This window comes from Capricornis sumatraensis, chromosome 4 (genome assembly GCF_032405125.1).
Source record: "Capricornis sumatraensis isolate serow.1 chromosome 4, serow.2, whole genome shotgun sequence".
Lineage (NCBI taxonomy): Eukaryota > Metazoa > Chordata > Mammalia > Artiodactyla > Bovidae > Capricornis > Capricornis sumatraensis.
The window spans coordinates 9,826,915-9,849,559 of NC_091072.1; the positions used below are offsets into that span (position 1 = coordinate 9,826,915).

At 40.1% G+C, this 22,645-nt stretch overlaps 1 protein-coding gene across 1 annotated transcript in view; it reads left to right on the forward strand.

Annotated features, from left to right (window-relative positions):
- Positions 1 to 22,645, forward strand: part of ZMAT4 (zinc finger matrin-type 4) — a 234,527-nt gene that overhangs the window by 154,857 nt on the left and 57,025 nt on the right. The window contains exon 4 of the mRNA XM_068970498.1: positions 1,746 to 1,973. Coding sequence (XP_068826599.1) covers positions 1,746 to 1,973 — 228 coding nt within the window. The remainder of the gene's footprint in view (positions 1 to 1,745; positions 1,974 to 22,645) is intronic.

Consider the following 22,645-nt stretch of genomic DNA (forward strand, 5'->3'; position numbering starts at 1 on the left):
TACCACTCGGTTTCATCCAGAGTAGCTAAAAACTTCCCTAATGGTGAAATCTCTGGGTAGGTCCAAAAAGGCTCTCTAGGTATTGTGACATGCAGACATTTTCTGAGTTAAAATGTCCTTTGGTGAGTATTTATTTGTATATAAATTATTTATCTTTTATTGAGACTCAGTTGACTTACAAATTTGTGTCAGTTTCAGTTGTATAACATAATAATTCCGTATTTTTGCAGATTATACTCCATTTTGGATGATTAGAAGATATTGGATATAATTCCCCATGCTGTACAGTAGATCCCTGAGGCTCATCTGTCTCACGTGTAGTAATTTGGGAGTACGAACCCCATACTTTAAATTTGTCCGTCCAGTCCCGCTTTAGTAGCCACAAGTTTGTTTCTGTGTCTGTGAGTTCATTTCTGTTTTCCATAAATGTTCATTTGCATTGTTTTTACATTCTGCATGGAAGTGCAGGGGCATGGGTTGGATCCCTGGTTGGGGAGCTAGATCCTACATGCCACAGCTAAGACCTGGTCCAGGCAAATAAATAATGATTTTTAAAAAGAAAAGAAAACAAAACAAAACCCAAGCTTGGACATCTCTGAAGTCCGTCATCTGAGAAGGACAATAATCCAACTCATAGTTATTGAAAAGATGCAAGCAACTGAATGTTGTAATGCATTAAAAAAATTAATTATGTTTTCTGTTAGTAAAACCTTCCAAGTTAAATTCATTTCCCCCCCCCCAAACCCAAAATAACTGTAAGCCCACAATGGAATGTGCTAATAGCTGAGGCTGTGTATCTCAAAATAGTGAAAGTCCCATCTTTTCAGTTTAGATAAGCAACATGTGCTCTATAGTGTTTGTCTTTTGGTCTAAAAAAATATTGTACTTTCAACATCAATTTTAACAGGTTTGGGTTGAAAATAACCTCTCACAATAAACATAAGCAACTGACAATAAAATTAGCATGACTTTGTCAATTGGTACCAGCTATGCAACTGATGGGTCTGCTTCTATCACTTCGGCAAATCCCTTGTTTATTAGTTATACCCATTTATAGCACACAGATGTCTAATCCCTTCATTCAGAATCTTTCAAGTCTGGATTGTTCAATGTTTACTTGAAATTTTGGCTTTGGTTAATAAATCATTTCTTGACCTCCAAGAGTTTATTAAACAAAAACAAAGCCTTTCTTTCCCCCTGAAGAGTGGTCTCCCGAACTATCAGATGAAACCATAACAGACTGCAATCTCTGACTGCAATGAATTAGGAATTTTTAATTGTAACCCAGGTTCAAAAGCAAAATGTTCAACCCCTCCCAGGTGATCCTAATGCTCCGTCAAGGATGAGGACCACTGAATCCAAATTCAATGCTTTCCAAATTTAATTTGCAGGAGTCACCTGAAGCTCTCATAAATGTATGCTCTCATCCAGTGGTCCAGGACTGAATCTAAAATTTGCATCTTCAATAAACTACAGGTGATGTTGGTGCTTTCAGTCCATGAAGCACACTCATGAAGTAACTGGTTTTAAGTGGCTTTGGCCTTCTTGGCTGTTAATGATACCCTGGTCCTCAAGATTCTTCAGTCAAGATCTTTTCTGTTCTCTTTCATGCAATTTCCCAAATTCTTGGATTTTTCAGCTCTAGAATGAATGTGAGACTCTTCCATCTTCAACTACCGAGGAGGCGTGCACTCAGGAAGGGACTAACCTGGCTTGTGGTTCTCTCCATTTTTTTCTCTCCCCAGCCACACCTCTGAGCTCACTTAAACCTCCGAGGGTGGACACTGCTCCAGTGACTCCATCTCCCTATCAAAGAAGAGACTCAGACAGATACTGTGGACTCTGTGCAGCCTGGTTCAACAATCCTCTGATGGCCCAGCAGCATTACGATGGCAAGAAGCACAAAAAGAATGCGGCAAGAGTCGCTTTGTTAGAGCAGCTGGGGACAACTCTGGATATGGGCGAACTAAGAGGTAAGAGAAACTTCTAATTTCTGCCGCGGAACTGGGCTTTCTGAGAAAGGGTGGCGCTTTCACAAATTAGGATGATTCTTCTTATTGCTTTGCTTGCTAAGGACAATTCTAGGCTTCTCAAAAGGAATGAAGGCAATGGATGTGAACATAAACATTTTGCCATCTCCTTTCTTTCAAAGTATTTGGGGTTGTCAGATTTTAATTGACTGAGTTTCAGATCAGAGCTGCCCATCTATGAACCAGTTTTTCCTTCTGCCTTATCTTTAAGCACCTTATCAAAAGAATGCTTTTGTACATGAATTGTAAGGGTGCAGATGCAAAAGGGCAAACGCCATTATCTTTGTTTTACATTTGTGTGCTTTTATGAAGTCAGCTGAAACAAAGCAAGCCGTTGACTCTATTTCATGGCTTGAAGTAAGCCCGAGACCTTTGCATGCATGTTAGGAAGCTGAGGTAAGTCAGTGCTGTGGACCAGTGTGGAATCAATACTTGGCTGCTTCCATCCCCTCACCTGACACATATTTTCTGTTGCTGGGAAACCACGGAGCATTAGAAGTCTATGTGAGATTTCATAGAAGCTGTGAAGTGGAGACTTGTAAGTCACAGGATGAGGATCAGTCCTGTGGATTCCTAAGGAAGCCAGAAACCAATCTGTAGGACCTAGTAGAGTATTTGATCGTCAGTGGCCACTCAAGCAGTTTTGGATCACCTACACAGTTTTGATCAGCTGATGTTGGCATTGTAGAAGTAGAAATGCATTTTCTCAGAAACATAATACTACAAAGGGTGTTCTACTGTATCTCAGATATTTTATGGGTTAGATACTCTTTTAGGGACTGACCCGGGGATCATCCATCCTAATAACTGTAATAACAGAATTTGCAAATCACTTTTGAGAATGCAACCTGGGTTTAAATTGCATTTGGTTCAAGGAGCCTACAGTTCTTATCACTCTGATTGGGCTATTAGCCTCTAAGAAGGTGAACCCAGAACATGTCTAGATAGAATAAGTGGGATGGAAGATCAGGCTGAGAGAGCTGAGAGGAGGAACAGGTCACTACTAACTGTCTTGGCTGGGGAAGACTTTACTAAAGAAAGGAACTTATGTTGGAACTAGAAATGTGGGTGACATTTTACAGGTGAGAAGGCATTCTCTGTGAGCAGAATCATGCATGTTCTGGTAAAAGAGAGGAAAGCGTAAGAGGTAACTGGCAAATAAACACATTATCATGGAGGAATCCTGTGACATGGCATAGATTTAAGATTGGAGGTCCATTAGGACATCTATAGAACCTGATGAGAGACTGAGTTTTCCAAGATACATGATTAAAAACAAGAACTAAGAGCAAAGAGCAAAACCACTTTATTTTTGTGTAGGTCTTGTAGCTAAAGAGAAACAGCATGGAGCTTAATATTTTGGTGTGTTGGATAATCACGTCACAGATGCTTTTGAATTGTTGGTCCTATTGCTGTCTGCTGGGGAATTACTTGTGTTCTCAGTCTCTGCCTTGTTAAAAAATACAGGAGGAGTATTTTTTAGCTGAAGGCCTTTCCACAACTTGCTGTTCCTGGCAGATAACAAGTCTGCTCTGTAACTCCTTGACGGCAGGCACTGAAGGAGAAAAAGAGGGCTTTATTTATGTTTTGTGCCAGATATTATGATTTGGAGAAGAATGATTCCTAGAACACATTCTTCTTGTCTGTTTTGAATTATCAGGGATGCCTCTTTTATGTACAACCACATCTTAATGACTTGGGTGTCTGAATTCTGTAACATTTGAGTGGTTGGTCTTTTTATACAGAAGACAAAAAGAGCTGCTCTAGGACTTGATAACTCAGTGTGATTCTGACTCAGTAGCACACAGAATGGGATTTGCGCTGAGCAGTGTCCTTGAAACCAACCTTTCCACTCACCCCAGGTGACATCTTGATATATATGCTTTCAGGCATTAAATATTGCAAAAGCTTGGGGAAGAAAGCAATGATGATAACCCAGCAAGTTTTAAAACACACACACATGCACCCTGTCTGCTATTTCTGGAAATCTTCTAGTGAGTGATCCATCAATTAACAAAGGCAAAAATGCTAATCAGTAAATACAGGCATATCTATAACTTTTTAAAAAACGTTGTCAAGCAGCTGGAGGATGATATGGCAATGTCACAGGCTTCTTCTCTTTCTTAGCACTTCTCAGATTTTAGACACCACATTTACCCATTTAATTTGGTTTTCCTGATTTCTCCCTACTCCTATAGACTGTTAGCAACTTAAAAGCAGGGATCCATGTCTATTTTGCCCACTGATATGTTCAGAAACACCTAGAACAGTGACAGATACAGAGTAGGTACTCAATGATTGCTGGATGAATGAATAGAGAAAGAAAGATTTAAATAAATCATTGAAAATTCTACATTTTAAACACAGCAAACACTTTCCTTTCTAAAAGGATCCCGATTGAATATTTTTACAGGAAATTACTTATGATTTTTTCGTCTAACTTAAAAAAATGACATATATTTTATATATGGTGAAATGCAGAGATACTGTGTTATATAGTTCATTGAGTTTTAACCAGGCAAATGCCTGTGTAACCCACACTCCTGTTAATCCATAACTTTTCCATCACATCATCGTTGCCATGTACCCCTTCTCAGTCAACCCTAGCCTTCCATTCCAGATTCCCAGCGACTTTTCTTCTTTGGTTCACCATAGCTTAGTTCTGCTTGTTCTAAAACTTTGTATAAATGACCACAGAAAGTATGCATGTTTCTAGATCTAGTTTCTGATATCGCTTTGAAATGGATCCGCTGGTTGCACAGAAAGCAAGTAGCTTCTTGCTCTTTATCACTGAGTGGATTTCTTCTAGGCAGAAATCCTGCATTTGGCTTATGCCTTCTTCTCTCTTTTTTTGGGTGGGGGGCGGGTGGTATGTTGAAAAAAGCTTTCCTGAACATTATTTTTGTTGTTGTTGACAGATGTTTTTTCTTCTGTTGTTAAATATCTCAGAGTACAATTGTTGGGGCATAAGTTGGGTTCATTTTTAACTGTATAAGAAACTGCCAAAATGTTTTCCAAGTAGCTGCATTATTTTGCACACCCTAAAGCAATGTACATGAATTCTACATCCTCACCAACATTTGTCTTTCAAATAATAGTCATTCTAGTGGGTGTAGGAGAGCATGTCACTATGAATTTAATTTGTGTTTCCTTGTAGGCTAATGGTGTCCAACATTTTAAAATGTTGGTCATTTATATATCTACGTTTGTGAATTGTCTGTTCATGTCTTTTGCCAATTAAAAAAAAATTGGTTGCCTGCCTTTTTATCATTGAGTAGTAAGTGGAAGGTGTCCATATATTATCAATACAAATATACCCATTATGAATATTTTGTCTTAGCATATGTCTTGGCTCTTCATTTTCTTAAATAATGTCTGGTAAGCAGACATTACTGAATTAGGAAAGTCTAGGTGGCTCAGATGGTAAAGCGTCTGCCTGCAATGCAGGAGACCTGGGTTCGATCCCTGGATTGGGAAGGTCCCTGGAGAAGGAAATGGCAACGCATTCCAGTACTCTTCCCTGGAAAATTCCATGGACTGAGGAGCCTGGTAGGCTACAGTCCATGGGGTCGCAAAGAGTTGGACACGACTGAGTATCTGAACAACAAAACAAGATGAGCTTGGTCATATCATTCAGTGACCTTTCTCCACCTTCAGGTCACCTAGGGTACCTGGGCAGGGGCCTTGGGCTTTGGGGCTTCTCTAAGAAGGAAAAGCACTCTAGGTTAAAAAACTGAAGTGTTTCCAAAGGCAAACAGTGCAACTATTGCTGTGTGACGACAGTCAAAACAGTGGCTTAAAAAATTGTAGACCTTTATTATCTTTGAAAGTTTCTAGGGGGCGATTTGGGAGTGGCTTGACTGGGTGATCCTGACTTGAGATTTCTCATCCCTGTGTAGCTGAAATTTCAGCCTGGGCTTTGGTTCTGCTTTGAAAGGTGGTTCATTCCATTACAGAAAGCAGAGTAAGTGTTTGCTGGTCCCTGGGGGCAAGGGGAATGAGTCGACTATAGTGGGACCGCAAGAGGACATTTGTGGGGTCGTGGAACTTACATGGATCTTGATACAGCTATGTGGCTGTATGTGTCTGTTTGTCAAAACTCATGTAACTGTATCCAAGGAGACAGTGACATGTCAGTTTCAAAAGTCAAATTAAAAAAGAAATAAAAGGTAACTCACTCGTGTGATGCAGGAGACCTCGGTTTTTCTCTTCGTGGGCTTCTCCCAGCGATTTTGAAGCTGCCCATGCTGTGGTTACTGGCTTCCCATGGAGCCTCAGGTGGAGGCCATTCTTTTTAGGATGCTCCAAGGTCACATGGTCTTGCTTCCATTACTTTTTATAGGCTAGAAGTCAATGATGGTGATGGTGGTTTAGTTGCTAAGTTGTGTCTGACTCGTAATCCCATGGACTGTATAGCCCGCCAGGCTCCTCTGTCCATAGGATTTCCCGGGCAAGAATACTGGAATGGGCTGCTGTCTCCTTCTCCAGGGGAATCTTCCAAACCTCAGGGGTCAAACATGTCTCCTGGGTCTCCTGCATTGGCAAGCAGTTTCTTTACCACTGAGCCACCAGGCAAGCTCTAGAAGTCAATGCCAGTGACTGTTCAAGTGGTGGGAGGGAATTCACCTCTACCCCTGAAGAGAGGGCTATGAGGGAATACGTGGACACTGTTAAACCACCACAGTCGTAATGCAGGCAAACGACTGACCCGTGTGACAAACTGCACACTTGTAGACTTTGGAGTGAAAAATATCTCATCCACAGGTGGAATTAGTAAGTACAAAAAACACGTCAAGTCATGGATTTTGTTTTAAACAAATCTAACAAATATTTCTGCCTGTTCTCATGAGAACCAGATCAACAGAAAATAGTTTCTCTGAGGTCCTCTGCCCAGGACTTGATGGATGTCATGGGTGGAATTGACAGAGACAGGGCAGGTTGCTTAAGCATCTCCATACGAGTTTTCAACAATCCTTTCTTCATCTGAAAACCATTCTCCCTTAGGGCGTGGCCAATCCAATACCCTTGGTGACTCCAGAGATTTGGGGGCCAAGTTATTAATAACAGGAGTTTCCAGCTTGTTTAGGGGTACCCAGTCTCCCTGTGAGATGATAGACCCAGAACTTCTGATCAGTGACTCGAGGTCCAGATTTTAGAAACAGACAGCTGGTTATTGTCACTTCTGTCTTTCTTCTTTGACTCCTTCTTTTACTTTTTCATTTGTTTCCCACTTCATTCCACTAACATTGAATGCCTACTAGGTACCAGGTATGAAGTACTGGAAATACTTCAATGAATGAGAAAACATTCTTCTATCTTGAGAAGATGCAGGAAACAAACAAAATATGTTTAGCTGATGACAAGCATGAAGGGAGGGAGGTGGTTTCCTTTAGATAGGAAGGTTAGTGACAGCCACTCAGAGAAGCTGATATGTTGAACTGTGACCTGTGAAGGAAGCAAAGGATCCCAACATGAAGCATCTGCTCCTTCGGGCAGAGGTGTAGGCAGGTGCAAAGGTCCTGTGGTAGGCAGAGAGCCTGAAGCTAATGACAGGAGAGGGGTAAAAAGTGAGACTGGATTTAGGTGAGGTCACACTGCATAGATCCTAGTAGGTTGTTGGAAGAAGTTGTGATTTATTCTAAGTGCACAGAGGTGTTTGCAGCTCATCTTCCTTGTGAGTTTAAATGTTCCGCCTTTCCTCAGGGTCACCTCCTACAGGGCTGGTGGCAATGTAAATTGTGCAACCACTATGGAGAACAGTATGGAGGCTCCTTAACAAACTAAAAATAGAGATAACATAAGATGCAGCCATCCCACCTCTGGGCATATACCCTGAGAAAACTGTAATTAAAAAAAATCATGCACCCCAAATATTTATTGCAGCATTATTTACAATAGCTAGGACATGGAAGCAACCTAGATGTCTATCAACAGATGAATGGATAAAGAAGATGTGGTGTGTGTGTGTGTATATATATGTGTGTATGTGTGTGTGTGTGTGTGTGTGTATGTGTGTGTGTGTGTGTGTGGTGGAACATTACTCAGTGATAAAAAAGGAACAGAGTTGTGCCATTTGCAGAGATGTGGATGGATATAGAAATTGTCATACAAAGTGAAGTAAGTCAGAAAGATAAAACCATATATTAATGCATTAATGGATCTGGAAAAATGGTATAGGTAAACTTATTTGCAAAGCAGAAATGGGCAACATAGAGCACAAACATGGACATCAAGTGGGGAAGGAGTGGTGGGGTGAATAGGGAGATGGCGATTGACATATGGACACTACTGATACTGTGTATAAAATAGATAAGTTCTCTTGCCTGGAAAATCCCATGGGCGGAGGAGCCTGGTGGGCTGCAGTCCATGGGGTCGCGAAGAGTCGGACACGACTGAGCGACTTCCCTTTCACTTTTCACTTTCATGCATTGGAGAAGGAAATGGCAACCCACTCCAGTGTTCTTGCCTGGAGAATCCCAGGGACGGGGGAGCCTGGTGGGCTGCCGTCTCTGGGGTCGCACAGAGTCGGACACGACTGAAGCGACTTAGCAGCAGCAGCAGCAGCAGTGAGAACCCTATGTCTCACCTTTCGATACTTTAGGGCTTGGTTCATTTCCACTGTGGGTCACAGGCTCTTCCCTCTGTCGAAGAACAGGTCCTACTCCTGTCATTCCTGGGAATGCACCCTGGGATCAAGTCAGCCTTGAAGTTTACTGAAAGATGTGCAGGTCAGGCGCCCGAGTGATACCAGGCTCCAGGCAGAAGATGGAATCCCCACAGTGGCATGTGAACTGGGGACATCAGCACCCCCTGGAGGAGATGTGTGGGGTGGTACAGCTTGCCGGCTGCGGCTGCGTGCTAAGTTGCTTCAGTCGTGTCCGACTCGGCAGCCTCATGGACTGTAAGCGCCTCTGTCCGTGGGATTCTCCAGGCAAGAATACTGGAGTGGGATCCTCCTCTAGGGGATCTTCCCAACCCAGGGATAGAAATTTGATCTCTTTCATCTCCTGCATTTTAGGCAGGTCCTCTACCGCTAGTGCCACCTGGTAAGCCCCAGATAAATTATAGTGGGGGAAAAAAAAATCAGAACAGTGGCTGTCTCAGGGCTGGTAAGGAGCACCAAGTGAGAAGAGCTTAAGGCCACGTTTAGGGTTAATGGGAGAAGTGGCCAGAGAAAGTCAGATCACGGTGACAGTTGAATATGGAACCCTGAAGGCTATCGGGAGTAACTCAGACCTTTATCATGAAAATGACATGTTTGTATTTGTGGTTTTGAAAGAGACGTCTATAGACACGTCCACCAAGACAGCTGGATTAGAAGGGAGCTGGTTGGGAGGCAAGGAATTTTTTATTGGGAAGCTTCTAATTTAATCCAATGAGAAATTGCATCAATTTGAACAAAAGGAAGCAGTGGCAGGGAGGATATCAGTAAAGGCAAAAAATGAGAAAGGAATTGGATGTGAATTCAACAAAGTTTGGTGGCCAGCTGGTCCTCCAGAGCCGTGGACAGCTGTCCCTTCCATGTAGAGGCAAGTCCTGCCCACGACTGACTCTTAACTGGCCAGGCTGGGTACCCAGATACCGTCAGAAAAACTTCTGCTGAAGTGTGAACCGTGGGTTGGGCATTTGGTGTTACCTGCCATGATGCTTATGATCTTGGAGAGATAGCAGTAAGCAGTCCTGAGGAGAGACCTTAATTCCCTGTCCAGGATCTGAACCTGTGTAGCCTGGGTGAAAACCAGGAATCCTAGCTGCTATGGGGGCCAGAGGCTAGAAGCAAAGCGGCCCTGGCTCTTTTTCCCCGTTTGAAAGTGGAAGAAGTATTTCAAGGAGGCAAACACTGTAAAAAACAGGTACGAGTTTATTATTAGAGCCACAGCATAACAAATGGGAGAGCACACTGAGAAACAGTTTATTTAAGATGGAAGCTAGGCAGAAATATACACCCGGAGCAGACAGCAGGCGTTCTGAGTGAGGAGCTCAGTAAAGAGGTAATTTAAATCACTTTGATAGGACAGTCCTTCCGGGTCTTTGGCCAATCATTAATATCCTGTTTCGTCTTTTCACTCCTGATGGGGCCTAGGACCCTCCCCAATAGGCGTGTGCAACTTTTTCCTAAGATGGATCCCACCACAGAGGCCTGTGAGTGCATGCCCACACTTATTATGGGGTGGCACCTCCTCCCTTTGTGACCCCCAAGAAGCCTTCTGTGCATGTGCAGACAGGGACTTTTTCCTTGATCTCAGGAGCGAGCACCATATCTCTTTACTTCAGCAGAGCTCAGCTTCTGCCTCTAGCTTTGTCCTTGGAGTGTCTGGCTGAGAACAAAATTTCAGCTTTACTCCACTTGAGAAACACCAGTTGTCCAGTCCAAGGGCCTATCTGTCTCCTACCTCACTTTTAACCCAGTCGTGGACTTATTATTCTTTGCATCACCTACAGTATCCAAAACAATGTATCCTTGATGGAAGGTCCTGAGTGGTGGCCAAGCACTTGAGTGGCCTCACACTTGCTAAGCAACCCCGGTTTTCTCTGGTGCTCTCACAATTATGGGTCTCAGATGGATGATGGAACATTTCCCAGTGCTGACTTTTTGATTAAAAAAATTCCTATATTAAGTGAGGTGTCTTTTTATTCCATTTAAGAAGGGAAAACTAAAGAGGAAGCCTTTCATTCCTCTTAGAAATATTTTCAATCTTGGAGAGCTGTATGCATTTTATCTAGTTGAGAATCAGCAGAAAATAGGACCTTTAAGCAGATATGATAATTATAGAACATGATTCTAAATTGAATGGTAGGGGAAGAGGTGCCAGAAGAAAATGCTCAGCTTAGATTACACCTGGTTATTTTTGCATTATTATTTTTAATGTGTTTTGACACCTCAGCTGTTGCATCTAGACTCGCTCTGATCTTCAGAGCCCACATTTTGGGTTAGATAATTAAACTGCTTAAATGGCTCATGTTCCTGTCATACTACTGGTGTGGGAAAATAGGGTGATATGGAAGAAATCATTTTCATTCAATCATTCATTCATTCATGCTTACTAAGTACCTATTACATACCAGGCTCTGTGCCTCAAATTACACGGAATATTCAAATGTCTGTGCCTCATCCTCTCACCTCAAAGAGTTTAAAGTATTGAGAACAAGGGGAAGAGCAAAACAATATGTTTATTAAAATAAATATTACCCAAAATATGAAAACAAAAACAGAGCTGAAAAGCCAACCCAGTACGATGTTTTGGGGAATTGAAAATAGAGGAATGATGACTTCCAACCTGGAGTCAGCATCAGGACACGTGGAAACGGACGATCAATTTCTTGAGAGCAGAGGACCAGCATGACTAAAGGTGCGGAGGGGTGGCAGAGGTGTGAGCACCATTAGCAGTCAAGTTCAGTGGAGTTAGATGTGCGAGTGAGATGAAGCTGAGAAGACAAATCAGAACCAAGTTATAAATAGTTTCCATGGCAGGCAAAGCTGAACTTTATTTGCTAGCCATGACTTTTTTTTTTCCTAAGTAGGACGATGACTGGCTTCATCTGGGCTTTCAGGGGATTGCTGTGTGATGGATTGGAGTAGGGGGATTCAGGAGGCCAGGAACCTAAGTAGAATCGATGCAGAGGCCACTGTGAAGGCTTGTGGGGCCTGAGGTCCAGCAGTGGGAGGGGAGAAATGGGCCCCCTGAAAGATAACACTTATTTCTCTTCCCATGGTTCAGTAGACTCTACCTTCCCCACCCCAGTCAAATGAAGAGGGATCAGAGCATTAGAATTCTGAAAGACACCCTGGCAAGGCCTTGGGAACACTAATAGGAAAAATAGAAATTTAATGAGTAATATGAATAATAACTGAAATTTTTGTTCACCCTCAAATCCAGCAAGAAATGTAGCTGATGAACACTCATGGCAGTCTGTTTACATCCTACCGGGCCATTCTTTCTTCAGCTGTGACAGATTTTGGTCCATTATTGTTCTTCATGTAGCTAATGGATGGGACCATGTCTAAAGAAGCTGGGTTAACTCTTCATCATCACTGACTAGCTTCCAAAATAGATGAGCGTGGTTGTTCCAAAGGAATCATTCTGCCTCCCTTTAGGCATTGTGGGCAAACTTATCAAAGACAGCGGCTTGCATTTCTAATTTCAGAGTAGGGACAATGCGTTGGAAACGGCCTTAAATTTGACACATGGAACCAGCGCCCTTGATTTTGAGATGCTGACCAAGAAAAGGGCAAAAACAACATCAGAACACACCCACCAAAACTGCAGGTCACTGAAGTGTTCTTTAGATGCTTGTTTTGGCTACCCCGAGGAAGCTGGCAGTATCAGTGTGAAGCTGCTCTCCATCCTCGGTGCCCTAAGGCTCTTCCTCAGTATTGACTGAAGGTCTCTATTGTTTACTTTAAGCTCCAGAACTAGGCTAATATTTAGTGAGAGCTCAGCACAATGTTTTCCTTAGGTTCTAGGAACATGTATCTGCCATGCTGACTCTTCCAATAGCTGTGGGCTTTGTTAGTCGGGCTTTGTCATTTGACAAAATAAGGGATGCTTTGTGCAAAGATGCGAAGACAGGAGAAACCCGTCTTTTAACAAATGGAAAACTATTTTCTTTGTTTCTAAAATGATAGCTTTAACTCCATGCAAAAAAAATGGTGATGTGTCGATTTTTTTCAAAGCTGCTACAGATAGACCTAATTTTCTGCAATAGATAGATTCTATGAGAGTGGATGGTGAAAACGGAGATTAAGGTGTACAAAACAAATTGTCAGATTTATTCAAAGGAGAGCCTGCCTACTGATATTTTTGTTCACTATCTTATTTTGACTAGTATTTAATGAACACTTAGCATATAACAGGACTTGTGATAAATCCTGGCATATAAAGATGGCATTGTCCTGGAATATAAAAGAAGAGATTCTCCCATCTTCAAGAAGTCCACAGCAGGGTGGTGGCAAGTGAAATACTGTGAAAAGCTTTTACGCTGAAGATCTCTGCTGTGTCCTATGTGTATAAATGCACTGAGATACAGGAAGGAAAACGCACACACACAAATAGTCTATCCTACTCTTTTGATTTATTTTTCAAACAGATTCTGCTACTGGCAATTATCATCACATGAAAACTTTTCCCCCAAGAAAGTGAGGTTTTTCTAGTGGAGGTCAACGTAAGGGAAGAAACAGTAGGAATTCTGGCACACTGTGTCTGGAATTTTTGAAGGGCTATGTGCCCAAGGCGGAAACTGCTATATGAAATTGGAGAAATCCGGTCATACTGATGCTTTGCTAGAATAGAATCACCTGAAAGAGAAATCTCTTTATTTTTATTTATTTGTTTATTTATTCATCCACTAGTCATTCAACAAATACTTCATCGGTGAAGTGTATTATATGTTACACGTTATCATGCTCGAAGCTGGAATGCAATAATGAACAAGACATAGTCCTTGACTTCAGGAAATTTCCAAGGTCAATAGGAAAAGTAAGCATTGTAACATTACTTTAAAAATGTGCTTAAAACCCCCAAATGATTTATATGTCTTTACTGTAACAAACAGGACAAATAAATCATTTTTAACAAAATGATAAACACACAATAATAAATAACACAATAATAAAACTGAAGGTATCTTTATTAAGTATGGAGGTTGGTGGTGTGCTGCTGATAGAAATGTTATTTAACTTTTTTTTTTTTTTTCTGAATTGGAAGGTATATATGACACCTCCATTAGCTAAGTGGGTTCTTAGATCTGGGTAATGAAAAAAAATATGTAATAACTTGAATTTGGAGTCTACTTTTGCAAAGTATGACAAATAATGATACATTTACTGAAATAGCTAATGGCTCAGTGAAGCGGCAGCCTTGCTTTTCACAGATACCAGCTGGCAAACTGTTAAATGATTTAAAATGAGTTATCAGGCATTCCTGTTTTGTAAATTTTTTTGTGTGTAAATTTTGTAAAGGTCTTGATTTCTTATGTGGTTACATGTGAAAGAAGGGCATCCATTGCTCACTATGAACCCTTTCTTTGGGGAGGGTTGTGGTTTCACAAAGTCTTGGCTCCTGCTCAAGCTTCAGGGTAGTGGACTGAGAGTTGGAAAATCTGGGGTTGAGTCTTGTCTCTGTTATTAAGGAGCTGGGAGATCTTGAGAAGCCGCTTCACCTCTCTGGGCCTCAGTCCTCTCTTGTACAGTGAAGGTGTCGGGCTGGGTCATCCGCAATGTACCCTTTAGTATCGTCTTCCATCTAGGTTCCATCCGGTCACTCTAAACCACAGAGGAACACTCTGCTGTAAGCCCATGGGCTTCAGGTGTGGACAGCTGCGTCTCTGGAATGGAACCTGGTGCATCAGATAGTCCAAACCCAGCTTTAATGAGGAACTGACCCTACCTCGGGCCCATGAGGAAGAGCTTTATTTTTTCCCCTCCCTATTCTTTTTGACAACCCATGGGCTTCTGCACTCCAGGGGCTAGGTACGGACTTGATTCAGAAGTGTAGTCTTAGCAAATAGCTTTTAAAATCACTATTTGACTTGAGTCTGGACAAGCTAAATCTCTACTGGAAGCTCTAAGCAAACTCACACAAGTAGAGCTCTGGAGGCACCTTGATTTATTTGAGACATGCTTTGAACCACCAAGGGCAAAGGCCAGCTTCGGCCTCTTACTCATCTCCTTGTCTCACTCCTCTTCCCTCAATTTCAAGTACACAACTGTACCTGTCTAACATAAAAGTTCTTCAGTGGAGAACTTTGTAGTCAAATTGGCTTCTGCAACACACGTACATACTCTTACCCATATACATATGCACGATTACTCATCATACACATGGTTTCTAATTGTCTCTCATTTTCTCCAAATGTGGGTACGAGTTGAATGGAATCCACTCTTGCTGCACCCAATCATGGGAGTCCAGCTCTGTTAACAGTGGAATAACTCTTATCAGATGAACCCACCAATTGATAATGACTATAAACTCTGGTCAATATATAAAAATCATGTACTTGGAAGCAATGAAGAGCATGAAAAACAGGCAAGAACTCGAGGGAAGTGAATACTTGGAAGAAAGAAGCAACATTGAGTGAGTCTCCCAGTTTTTATGGCTTTTTCCCCTCAAGGCTGACCTCAGTCAGCAGCAAGTTGATTGGCTAAAACTTAGATAAAAGCTACAGTCTTAATGACTTGAAGAACTAGAATAAAATAGCTCTTGGGGACAATGGCACTAGGGATTGGAAGAAAAATTCAAGAAAGAGAAGCCATAGAGCGGAAGCCTCAACTTCTGTTTTTATATTCTTCCTAAACTTGTCCCTGCCACCGAAACATCACATTCACGAAGCCAACTCCAAACAGCCTGGCAAAGGCTAAAAGGACTGAGCAGAAGTTTCGTCTGATACCTCCACTCCAACACACAGACAATCAGGGAAAGTTTAAGTGGCTAAGCCCACTGTCTGCTTCAAAAAAATAACAATCAGTTCTTTTGGAGGACTATAACAGAATTCAGAGTTTACACCAGGTACTCTTTCATAATGTCCAAAAAAAATTACTAAGTTAATATACATGCTTATGGAGAAATAGGAAAATGTGACTGGTATTAAAAAAAAAAAGAAACAATCAGTAGAGACTAACACTCACTGAGATGATCCAACTATTGGATACATTTGAGGACAGAAAGGAAAATATACTCATAATGAGTTAGGAAGTAGAATATCTGATCATCAATAGAAACAAACAAAAAGACGCAGTGGAAATTTTAGCTCTGAAAAACAAAATATCCAAAATAAAAATTCATCAAATGTCTTTATGACACCAACTGGATTTGGCTAAAGAGTCAGAAAAGTTGAAGTTATATTACTAGAAATGACCCAAACTAAAGAGCACAGAGAAAAAGATATTTTAAAATATTAAAATGCCCCAGTAGTAGTGCATGGGGCAATGTAAAAAACTATAATGTATATGACAGAAGAAATTACATATTTAATAAGCTCATGAACTTTAAGTAAGATAAATATAAAGAAAACGATAGCTGAATCATCATGTACATCATAGTCAAACTGCTGAAAACAAAAGATAAAGAAGAAAACCTTGAAAGCAGCCAATAAAAAGTTAGACATTAGACAGAGGGCAACAACAATATGGATTATAGCTGATTTCTCACTAAAACAAATTTTAAAAGATAAAAAACAAAACAAAACAAAAAATTGTATCTGGAAGTCAGGAGAACTCCTCCAAGATCTGGAAGGAAAACAGCAACAAATAAACAAACCTGTCAACAGTGAAAATATTCTTCAAAGATAAAGGTGTAATAAAGACATTTTCAAATAAACAAAAACTAAAGAGTTTGTTGCGAGCAGATCTTCACTGCAGGACGTGCTACAGAAGTTCTTTAGGCTGTACAGAAATACCAGATGGAAAATCAGAGCTTCAAGATGGAATGAAAATTGCCAGGCATAATAAATATGTATATTAGCATAACAGACTTTCTTTTCTTTTAATTAAAAAAAAATACATACGATCTTTTTAAATTCAAGTTTTAAAAAATATGAGATATAATTTACATGCCACGAGATTCACCTTTTAAAAGCATACAGTTCAGTGATTTTTAGTCCATTTGTGAAGTGCTGATGTGAACACAATTTCAGAACATTTCTTCATCCCATAAAGCCCTGCACCATGAGCATTATTTCCCATTGTCTTCTTGCCACAGTCCCTGACAACCGCTAATGTACATTCTGTCTCTGTGAATTTGCCTATTCTGAGCATTCTGCTTAAATAGAACCATACAATGATATGTGACTTTTGCGTCTGGCTTCCTTACTCAGCATAATTTTTTTTTTAATCCATCTATATTGTAGCATGTATCAGTACATCATTCTTTTTATTGCTGAGTCATTTTCCAATCATATGGATCACCTTTTAATTATCCACTCAGCAACTGAAAGATATTTGGGCTGTTTATGCATTTTGCCAGTCATAAATAATACTACTTTGAACACTCACATTACAGTTTCTGTACAAACATGTTTTCAGTTCTCTTGGGTATATAACTAGGGGTGGTACTGCCAGGTATGCAGTAACTCTCCACATAACTTTTTAAGAAACTGAAGACCTATTTTCAAAAGTGACTGCACCATTTTACATTCCCACCAACAATGAATGAGTGTTCCAACTTCACTTCCTTGCCAACACTTATTATTATCTATCTTCATGATTCTAACTAGTTTAATCGGTGTAAAGTGGTATTTCCTTGCAGTTTTGATTTACTTTTTCCTTATTGCTGCTGACATTGAGTATTTTTTCATGTTTTTATTTGTATATATTCTTGGGGAAATATTTGTGTGTAATCTTTGCCAATTTTATGAGTTGTTTTTTTCATTTCTGGATTGTGAGAGTCTTAATTTAGTCTGGATACTAGACTCTTATCAGATATGTGCTTTGCAGGGTTTTTCTCCTATCTCTCAGTTATCTTTTCCATTTTCTTAATAGTATCCTTTGAAGCACAAATATTTTTAATTTTACATTTATGTGTATATTTTCTTTTTCTTTCCTTCTTTTGCTATCCAATCTAATGAACTCTTCCCTCATCCGATTGTCACAAAGTTTCCCCCAATTTTTCTAAGAGTTTTACAGTTTTAGCATTTATCTATTTTGAATTAATTTTTTGTATAATATATGCTTTGGTATACATATGCTTTGCAATAGTATTTTAGCACACTTCTGCTGCATGTTCATATCCATTTGTCCCAGGAATATTGTTGGAAGGATTATTCCCTTATTGGATTATCTTGGTATCCTTGCTGAAAACCAGTTGACTACAAATGTATGGGAGAGTTTCTGGACAACCAGTTTGATTCCATTGATCTCTTTGTATTCCAGTATCACACAGTCTTGATTATTGTCACATATTATTTTGAACTCAAGATGTGTCTGCACTTCAACTTTGTTCATTTTTAAGACTATCTTGTCTATTTTCTGGTTCCCTTCCATCTTCATATGAAATTTAGGATCATTTTGTCAATCTCTCCAAAAAGAGAGCTAAGCTTTGATAGGCTTGTATTGAACCTGTAGCCCAATTTGGGGAATATTGCCATTTAAATAATACTAAGTCTTCCAATCCATGAATTCAAGATTTGTTAAATTTAGTGAGGTCTTTAAAAAATTTCCTTCAACAATATTTTGTAGTATTCAGTGTACCAGTCCTATACACATTTTGAGATGGTGATGGACAAGGGAGGCCTGGCGTGCTGCGATTCATGGGGTCGCAAAGAGTCGGGCACGACTGAGCGACTGAACTGAACTGGTACCTAATATTATATTCATTTTCATGCAGTTGTAAGTGCTACTGATTATTTCTTTTTGGATTATTTATTTCACGTATTTAGAAATATGCTTTTAAAATATTGACCACTATCTTGAACTTTTGTGGAACCCACTTATTTGTAGTGTTGTTCAAGTCTTTGGTTTTGTTGTTGTTGATCTTTCACCTAGTTGTTTTAATCCATATTTAAATCTGGATATTGGAGCTTCTAATTACTGTAGTCCAATTGGACATTTCTCATTCATTTTTGTCAAATTTTGCCTCACATACATTTTAGGCTTTATTGTTAGGCAGAAAAATTGTTTTATTTTATTGTTAGATTGACTATATTATCATCATAAAATTATCCTTCTTTGTCTCTATACCATAAAATACAATAGAAAAGTATAACATAAAGAATGGAAATGTAAGGTTCTTCTTACACTTTCTTGAAAGGGATGCAATATTCTAAATAGAATAAAAAGTTAAAGTTTCTGTACAAAAGTCTTTAGAGAAAACACCAAAAAAGTGCAATTTATCCATTGTCTAAAAAGATAATGGATAAATTAAAATAGTATTCTAAAATAATTCAAAGAAGTCAGAAGAAACATGGAAGAAAAGAAATAATATATAGGATGAACATAAGCAGTGAAAATGGAAGCCTCAGATCTGACCATTTGAATAACTACAGTTAAATGTGACATGATTATCCATTTAATTCAAGGGAAGAAATTTTCTGAATGAGTAAAATTCAAGACCCAACTAAACCTACCATGGAAACTCCTCTTTGTGTATACTTATTTCAAAGGAGATACTTATTATGTATCATGGTGAGGATAACCGACAGTGGGAATATTAGGATTCTGTTTTTCAGTTCAGTTCAGTCGCTCAGTCATGTCTGACTCTTTGCGACCCCATGAATCACAGCACTGCAGGCCTCTCTGTCCATCACCAACTCCTGGAGTTCACTCAGACTCATGTCCATCGAGTCCGTGATGCCATCCAGCCATCTCATCCTCTGTCGTCCCCTTCTCCTCCTGCCCCCAGTCCCTCCTAGCATCAGAGTCTTTTCCAATGAGTCAACTCTTCGGATGAGGTGGCCAAAGTACTGGAGTTTCAGCTTCAGCATCATTCCCTCCAAAGAAATCCCAGGGCTGATCTCCTTTAGGATGGACTAGTTGATCTCCTTGCAGTCCAAGGGACTCTCAAGAGTCTTCTCCAACATCACAGTTCAAAAGCATCAATTCTTTGGCGCTCAGCCTTCTTCACAGTCCAACTCTCACATCCATACATGACCTCTGGAAAACCCATAGCCTTGACCAGACGGACCTTTAAGAGATGTGTATTATCTTAGCACAATCACCCTGTTCTATTACGGTTACCTCACTACACAGTATGCGTATTACCCCACCCGACTATGTACATACAACTGTACACGCTATACTTTATGGATGATTTAAGAGGGTTCAAAGACAGTTTTGGCTTTGTTTTGTTTCCTGTGGTAACTGTGCTACTCATGAGTTGCCACTTACCTTTGCTTCTGTCACTTTGCCTCCCTCGTGTGAAAAGCTACCCAGGGCCGGAAACCTTACTGCCATGCAGGAAGCGTTCTGATCACATCTCAACCGGGCATTTCCTCTCGTACCTCTATGTTAAGGCTCTCCACGCTCCTTCCACTGGGCTAAAGAGAATGCTTTTCCTCAGTCCAGAATCTGACTGAATATAGTTTCTCTTCTACTGATTATTTTCTCTATCTTTATAGATATTTTTCCAAATAAAAGTCCTTACTAGAATGAACTTAGATTACCTAAGTGTTCTCTTTAGCTCTATACATTCTTCTCTCTAATCTGTCAAACTTAAGTAAAATATATATTATGTCTTGGCTCCCCCTAAAACCTTAGGTGTCGTTTCAAACACTCTTGCTGCAAACAATTAGAGTCTTTCTTATCTCAGTAATTCATGGTTTTCATTTCTATCACCACTGTTTATGTATATATTAAACTGTAAAATTTTATGATAGCTTTAGATTTATAAGAAAACTGTAAAGATAGTACAGAGAGTTTTCATGTGTATCATGCCGTTTTTCCTGTTATTAATATCTTATGTTTGTGTATCACATTTGTCACCAGTAATGAAATAATATCGATAAGTTATTAATAGAAGTCCCTAATTGATCATTCTTCTTTAATTTTTACTTAATGTCCTTTTTCTATTCCAGAAGTCAATTATAGTTGTTATTTTTTAGAATACTAATGTAGTTATTATTATTTTAATGATTTATTTATGGCTGTGTCAGTTCTTGGTTGCAGCAAGTATGATCTTTGTTGCAGCTTGCAGGATCTCTTGGTAGGCTGCAGTCCATGGGGTCGTGAAGAGTCAGCCAGGGACAGGAGCCTGGTGGGCTGCCGTCTATGGGGTCACACAGAGTTGGACACAACTGACGTGACTTAGCAGCAGCAGCAGCAGCAGCAGCAGCAGCAGCAGCAGGATCTCTCACTCAGGTGCATGGGGTCAGTAGTTGTGGTGCTCAGGCTTAGTTGCTCCATGGCTTGTGAGATTTTAGTTCCCTGACCAGGAACCGAACCCTTGTCCCCTGCATTGGAAGGCGGATTCTTAACCACCGAACCACCAGGAAAGTCCCTGTTATAACAATTAACCATGTCTCGTAGGCTTCTTAGCTGTGACAGTTTCCCAGAATTGGTTTGTTTTTTATAATCTTGATAGTTTTGAGGGTGTTGGTCAGATATTTTTGAGAATGCCCCTTAATTGGTACTATCTTCATGATTTGACAGGGGTATGAGTTTTTGAGGCAAAGACCACAGTGGCAAAGTAGTATACTATCAGTGTGACTTTTGACTGTTGATATTAACCTTGACAGCTAGCCCATGATCATGTCTTTGGAAAGAAGCCCACACTTAAGGAGTGGAGAGTTATCCTCCACTATCTTGAGAATGAATTGGATATGTAGATATTATTTAGAAGTCTTCTGCCTGGGAAGTTTTTCTTTTTTATTTCCTCTTCATTTATTCAATCATTTATTTATATCAGTATGAACTCACAGATATATTTACTTTACACTTTTGGTTATAATCCAATTCTACTCTAGTTTGTTGCGTGAATTGTTCTGGTTTTACCTCAGGGAATTCTTGTAGTTAAGCTCCTCTGTCTCTTTGATATACTCCTATTATTGTGAGGTTTTCTTTGTTTTATTTTGTTGGCATTTCCTTACTTTCCAGCACAAGATACTTGAGGATCATCTTGTAAATTTCCTTCCTCAGTCCTAGAATTAGCCATTTCTTGAAGACATCCTGCTTGCACCCCCTCTTTGTTGATAATTATATTAGAAACCATGATTTGGGCATTATATCTCTTGCTTACTTTGAAAGTTTTTTTTTTCCATTTTATTCTATCTGGTCAAATTAATTTTTTGTTATTTTAATCTTTTGCCCATGCCACAAGGCATGTGGGATCTTATTTCCCTGATCAGGGATTTAACCCATCCTCCCTGCATTGGAAGTATGGAGTCTTAATTATTGAAGTGCCCTTACGTAGTCAAATTCTTTCTCTTCAAGTATTTTTTTGTTTTTAAATTGCATCTATGCCTTTTAGCTCATCTTTCCTCTACCAGAAGAATCTCTTAAGCAGTCTCTTTCTTTAATCTATTTCCCATTTGGCATCCAGAGAGGTTTTTTATAAAATACAAGTCTCATTATGCCATTACCCTGGTTAAAAACCTTGGTAAGCTCAGTATTTTTCTCAGGAGAAAGTTTAAACTTAATATTGTTGGAAAGGATTTGGAGATCTGATTTCTATCTTTCTGTCCAACTTTGCCTCTAAAAACTCTCAAGCTCATTTTACACTTCATCCATAGTGAAATAACTTTAGTTTCTTGTGAGTCTTTGCATAGTTACACTCCTGGAACATTGCACTTCCTCCTTTGTTTTTACCACCGCGCCCCTGCCCCCCCCACACACACCACAGACAGACACGCCAACACACACGTTTCACTGGGTAGATTCCTATGAAGTAGCCCTCTCCCTAGATAAGCATCTTCTAGGAAGCTTTCACAAGGACGCTTCCGAGCTGGGGTCCTTCCTCAGCTCCCCACAGGGCCCCACACTGTGGTTTCATGTCACAACACCCATCGCGATGGTTGTCATCTCTTTGCACGTCTCTTCCTGCAGGCTGAGGGCTCTGTGACAGCAGAGGCTTAGTACATTGTTTCATCGCTGTAGAGTTAACGCTTAACCCAATGGCTGGCATTTGACATTCTCTGGAGAAGTATGTGTTTAGTGAATCAGTAAGTGACCCCTGGGGGAGTCCCCCTCA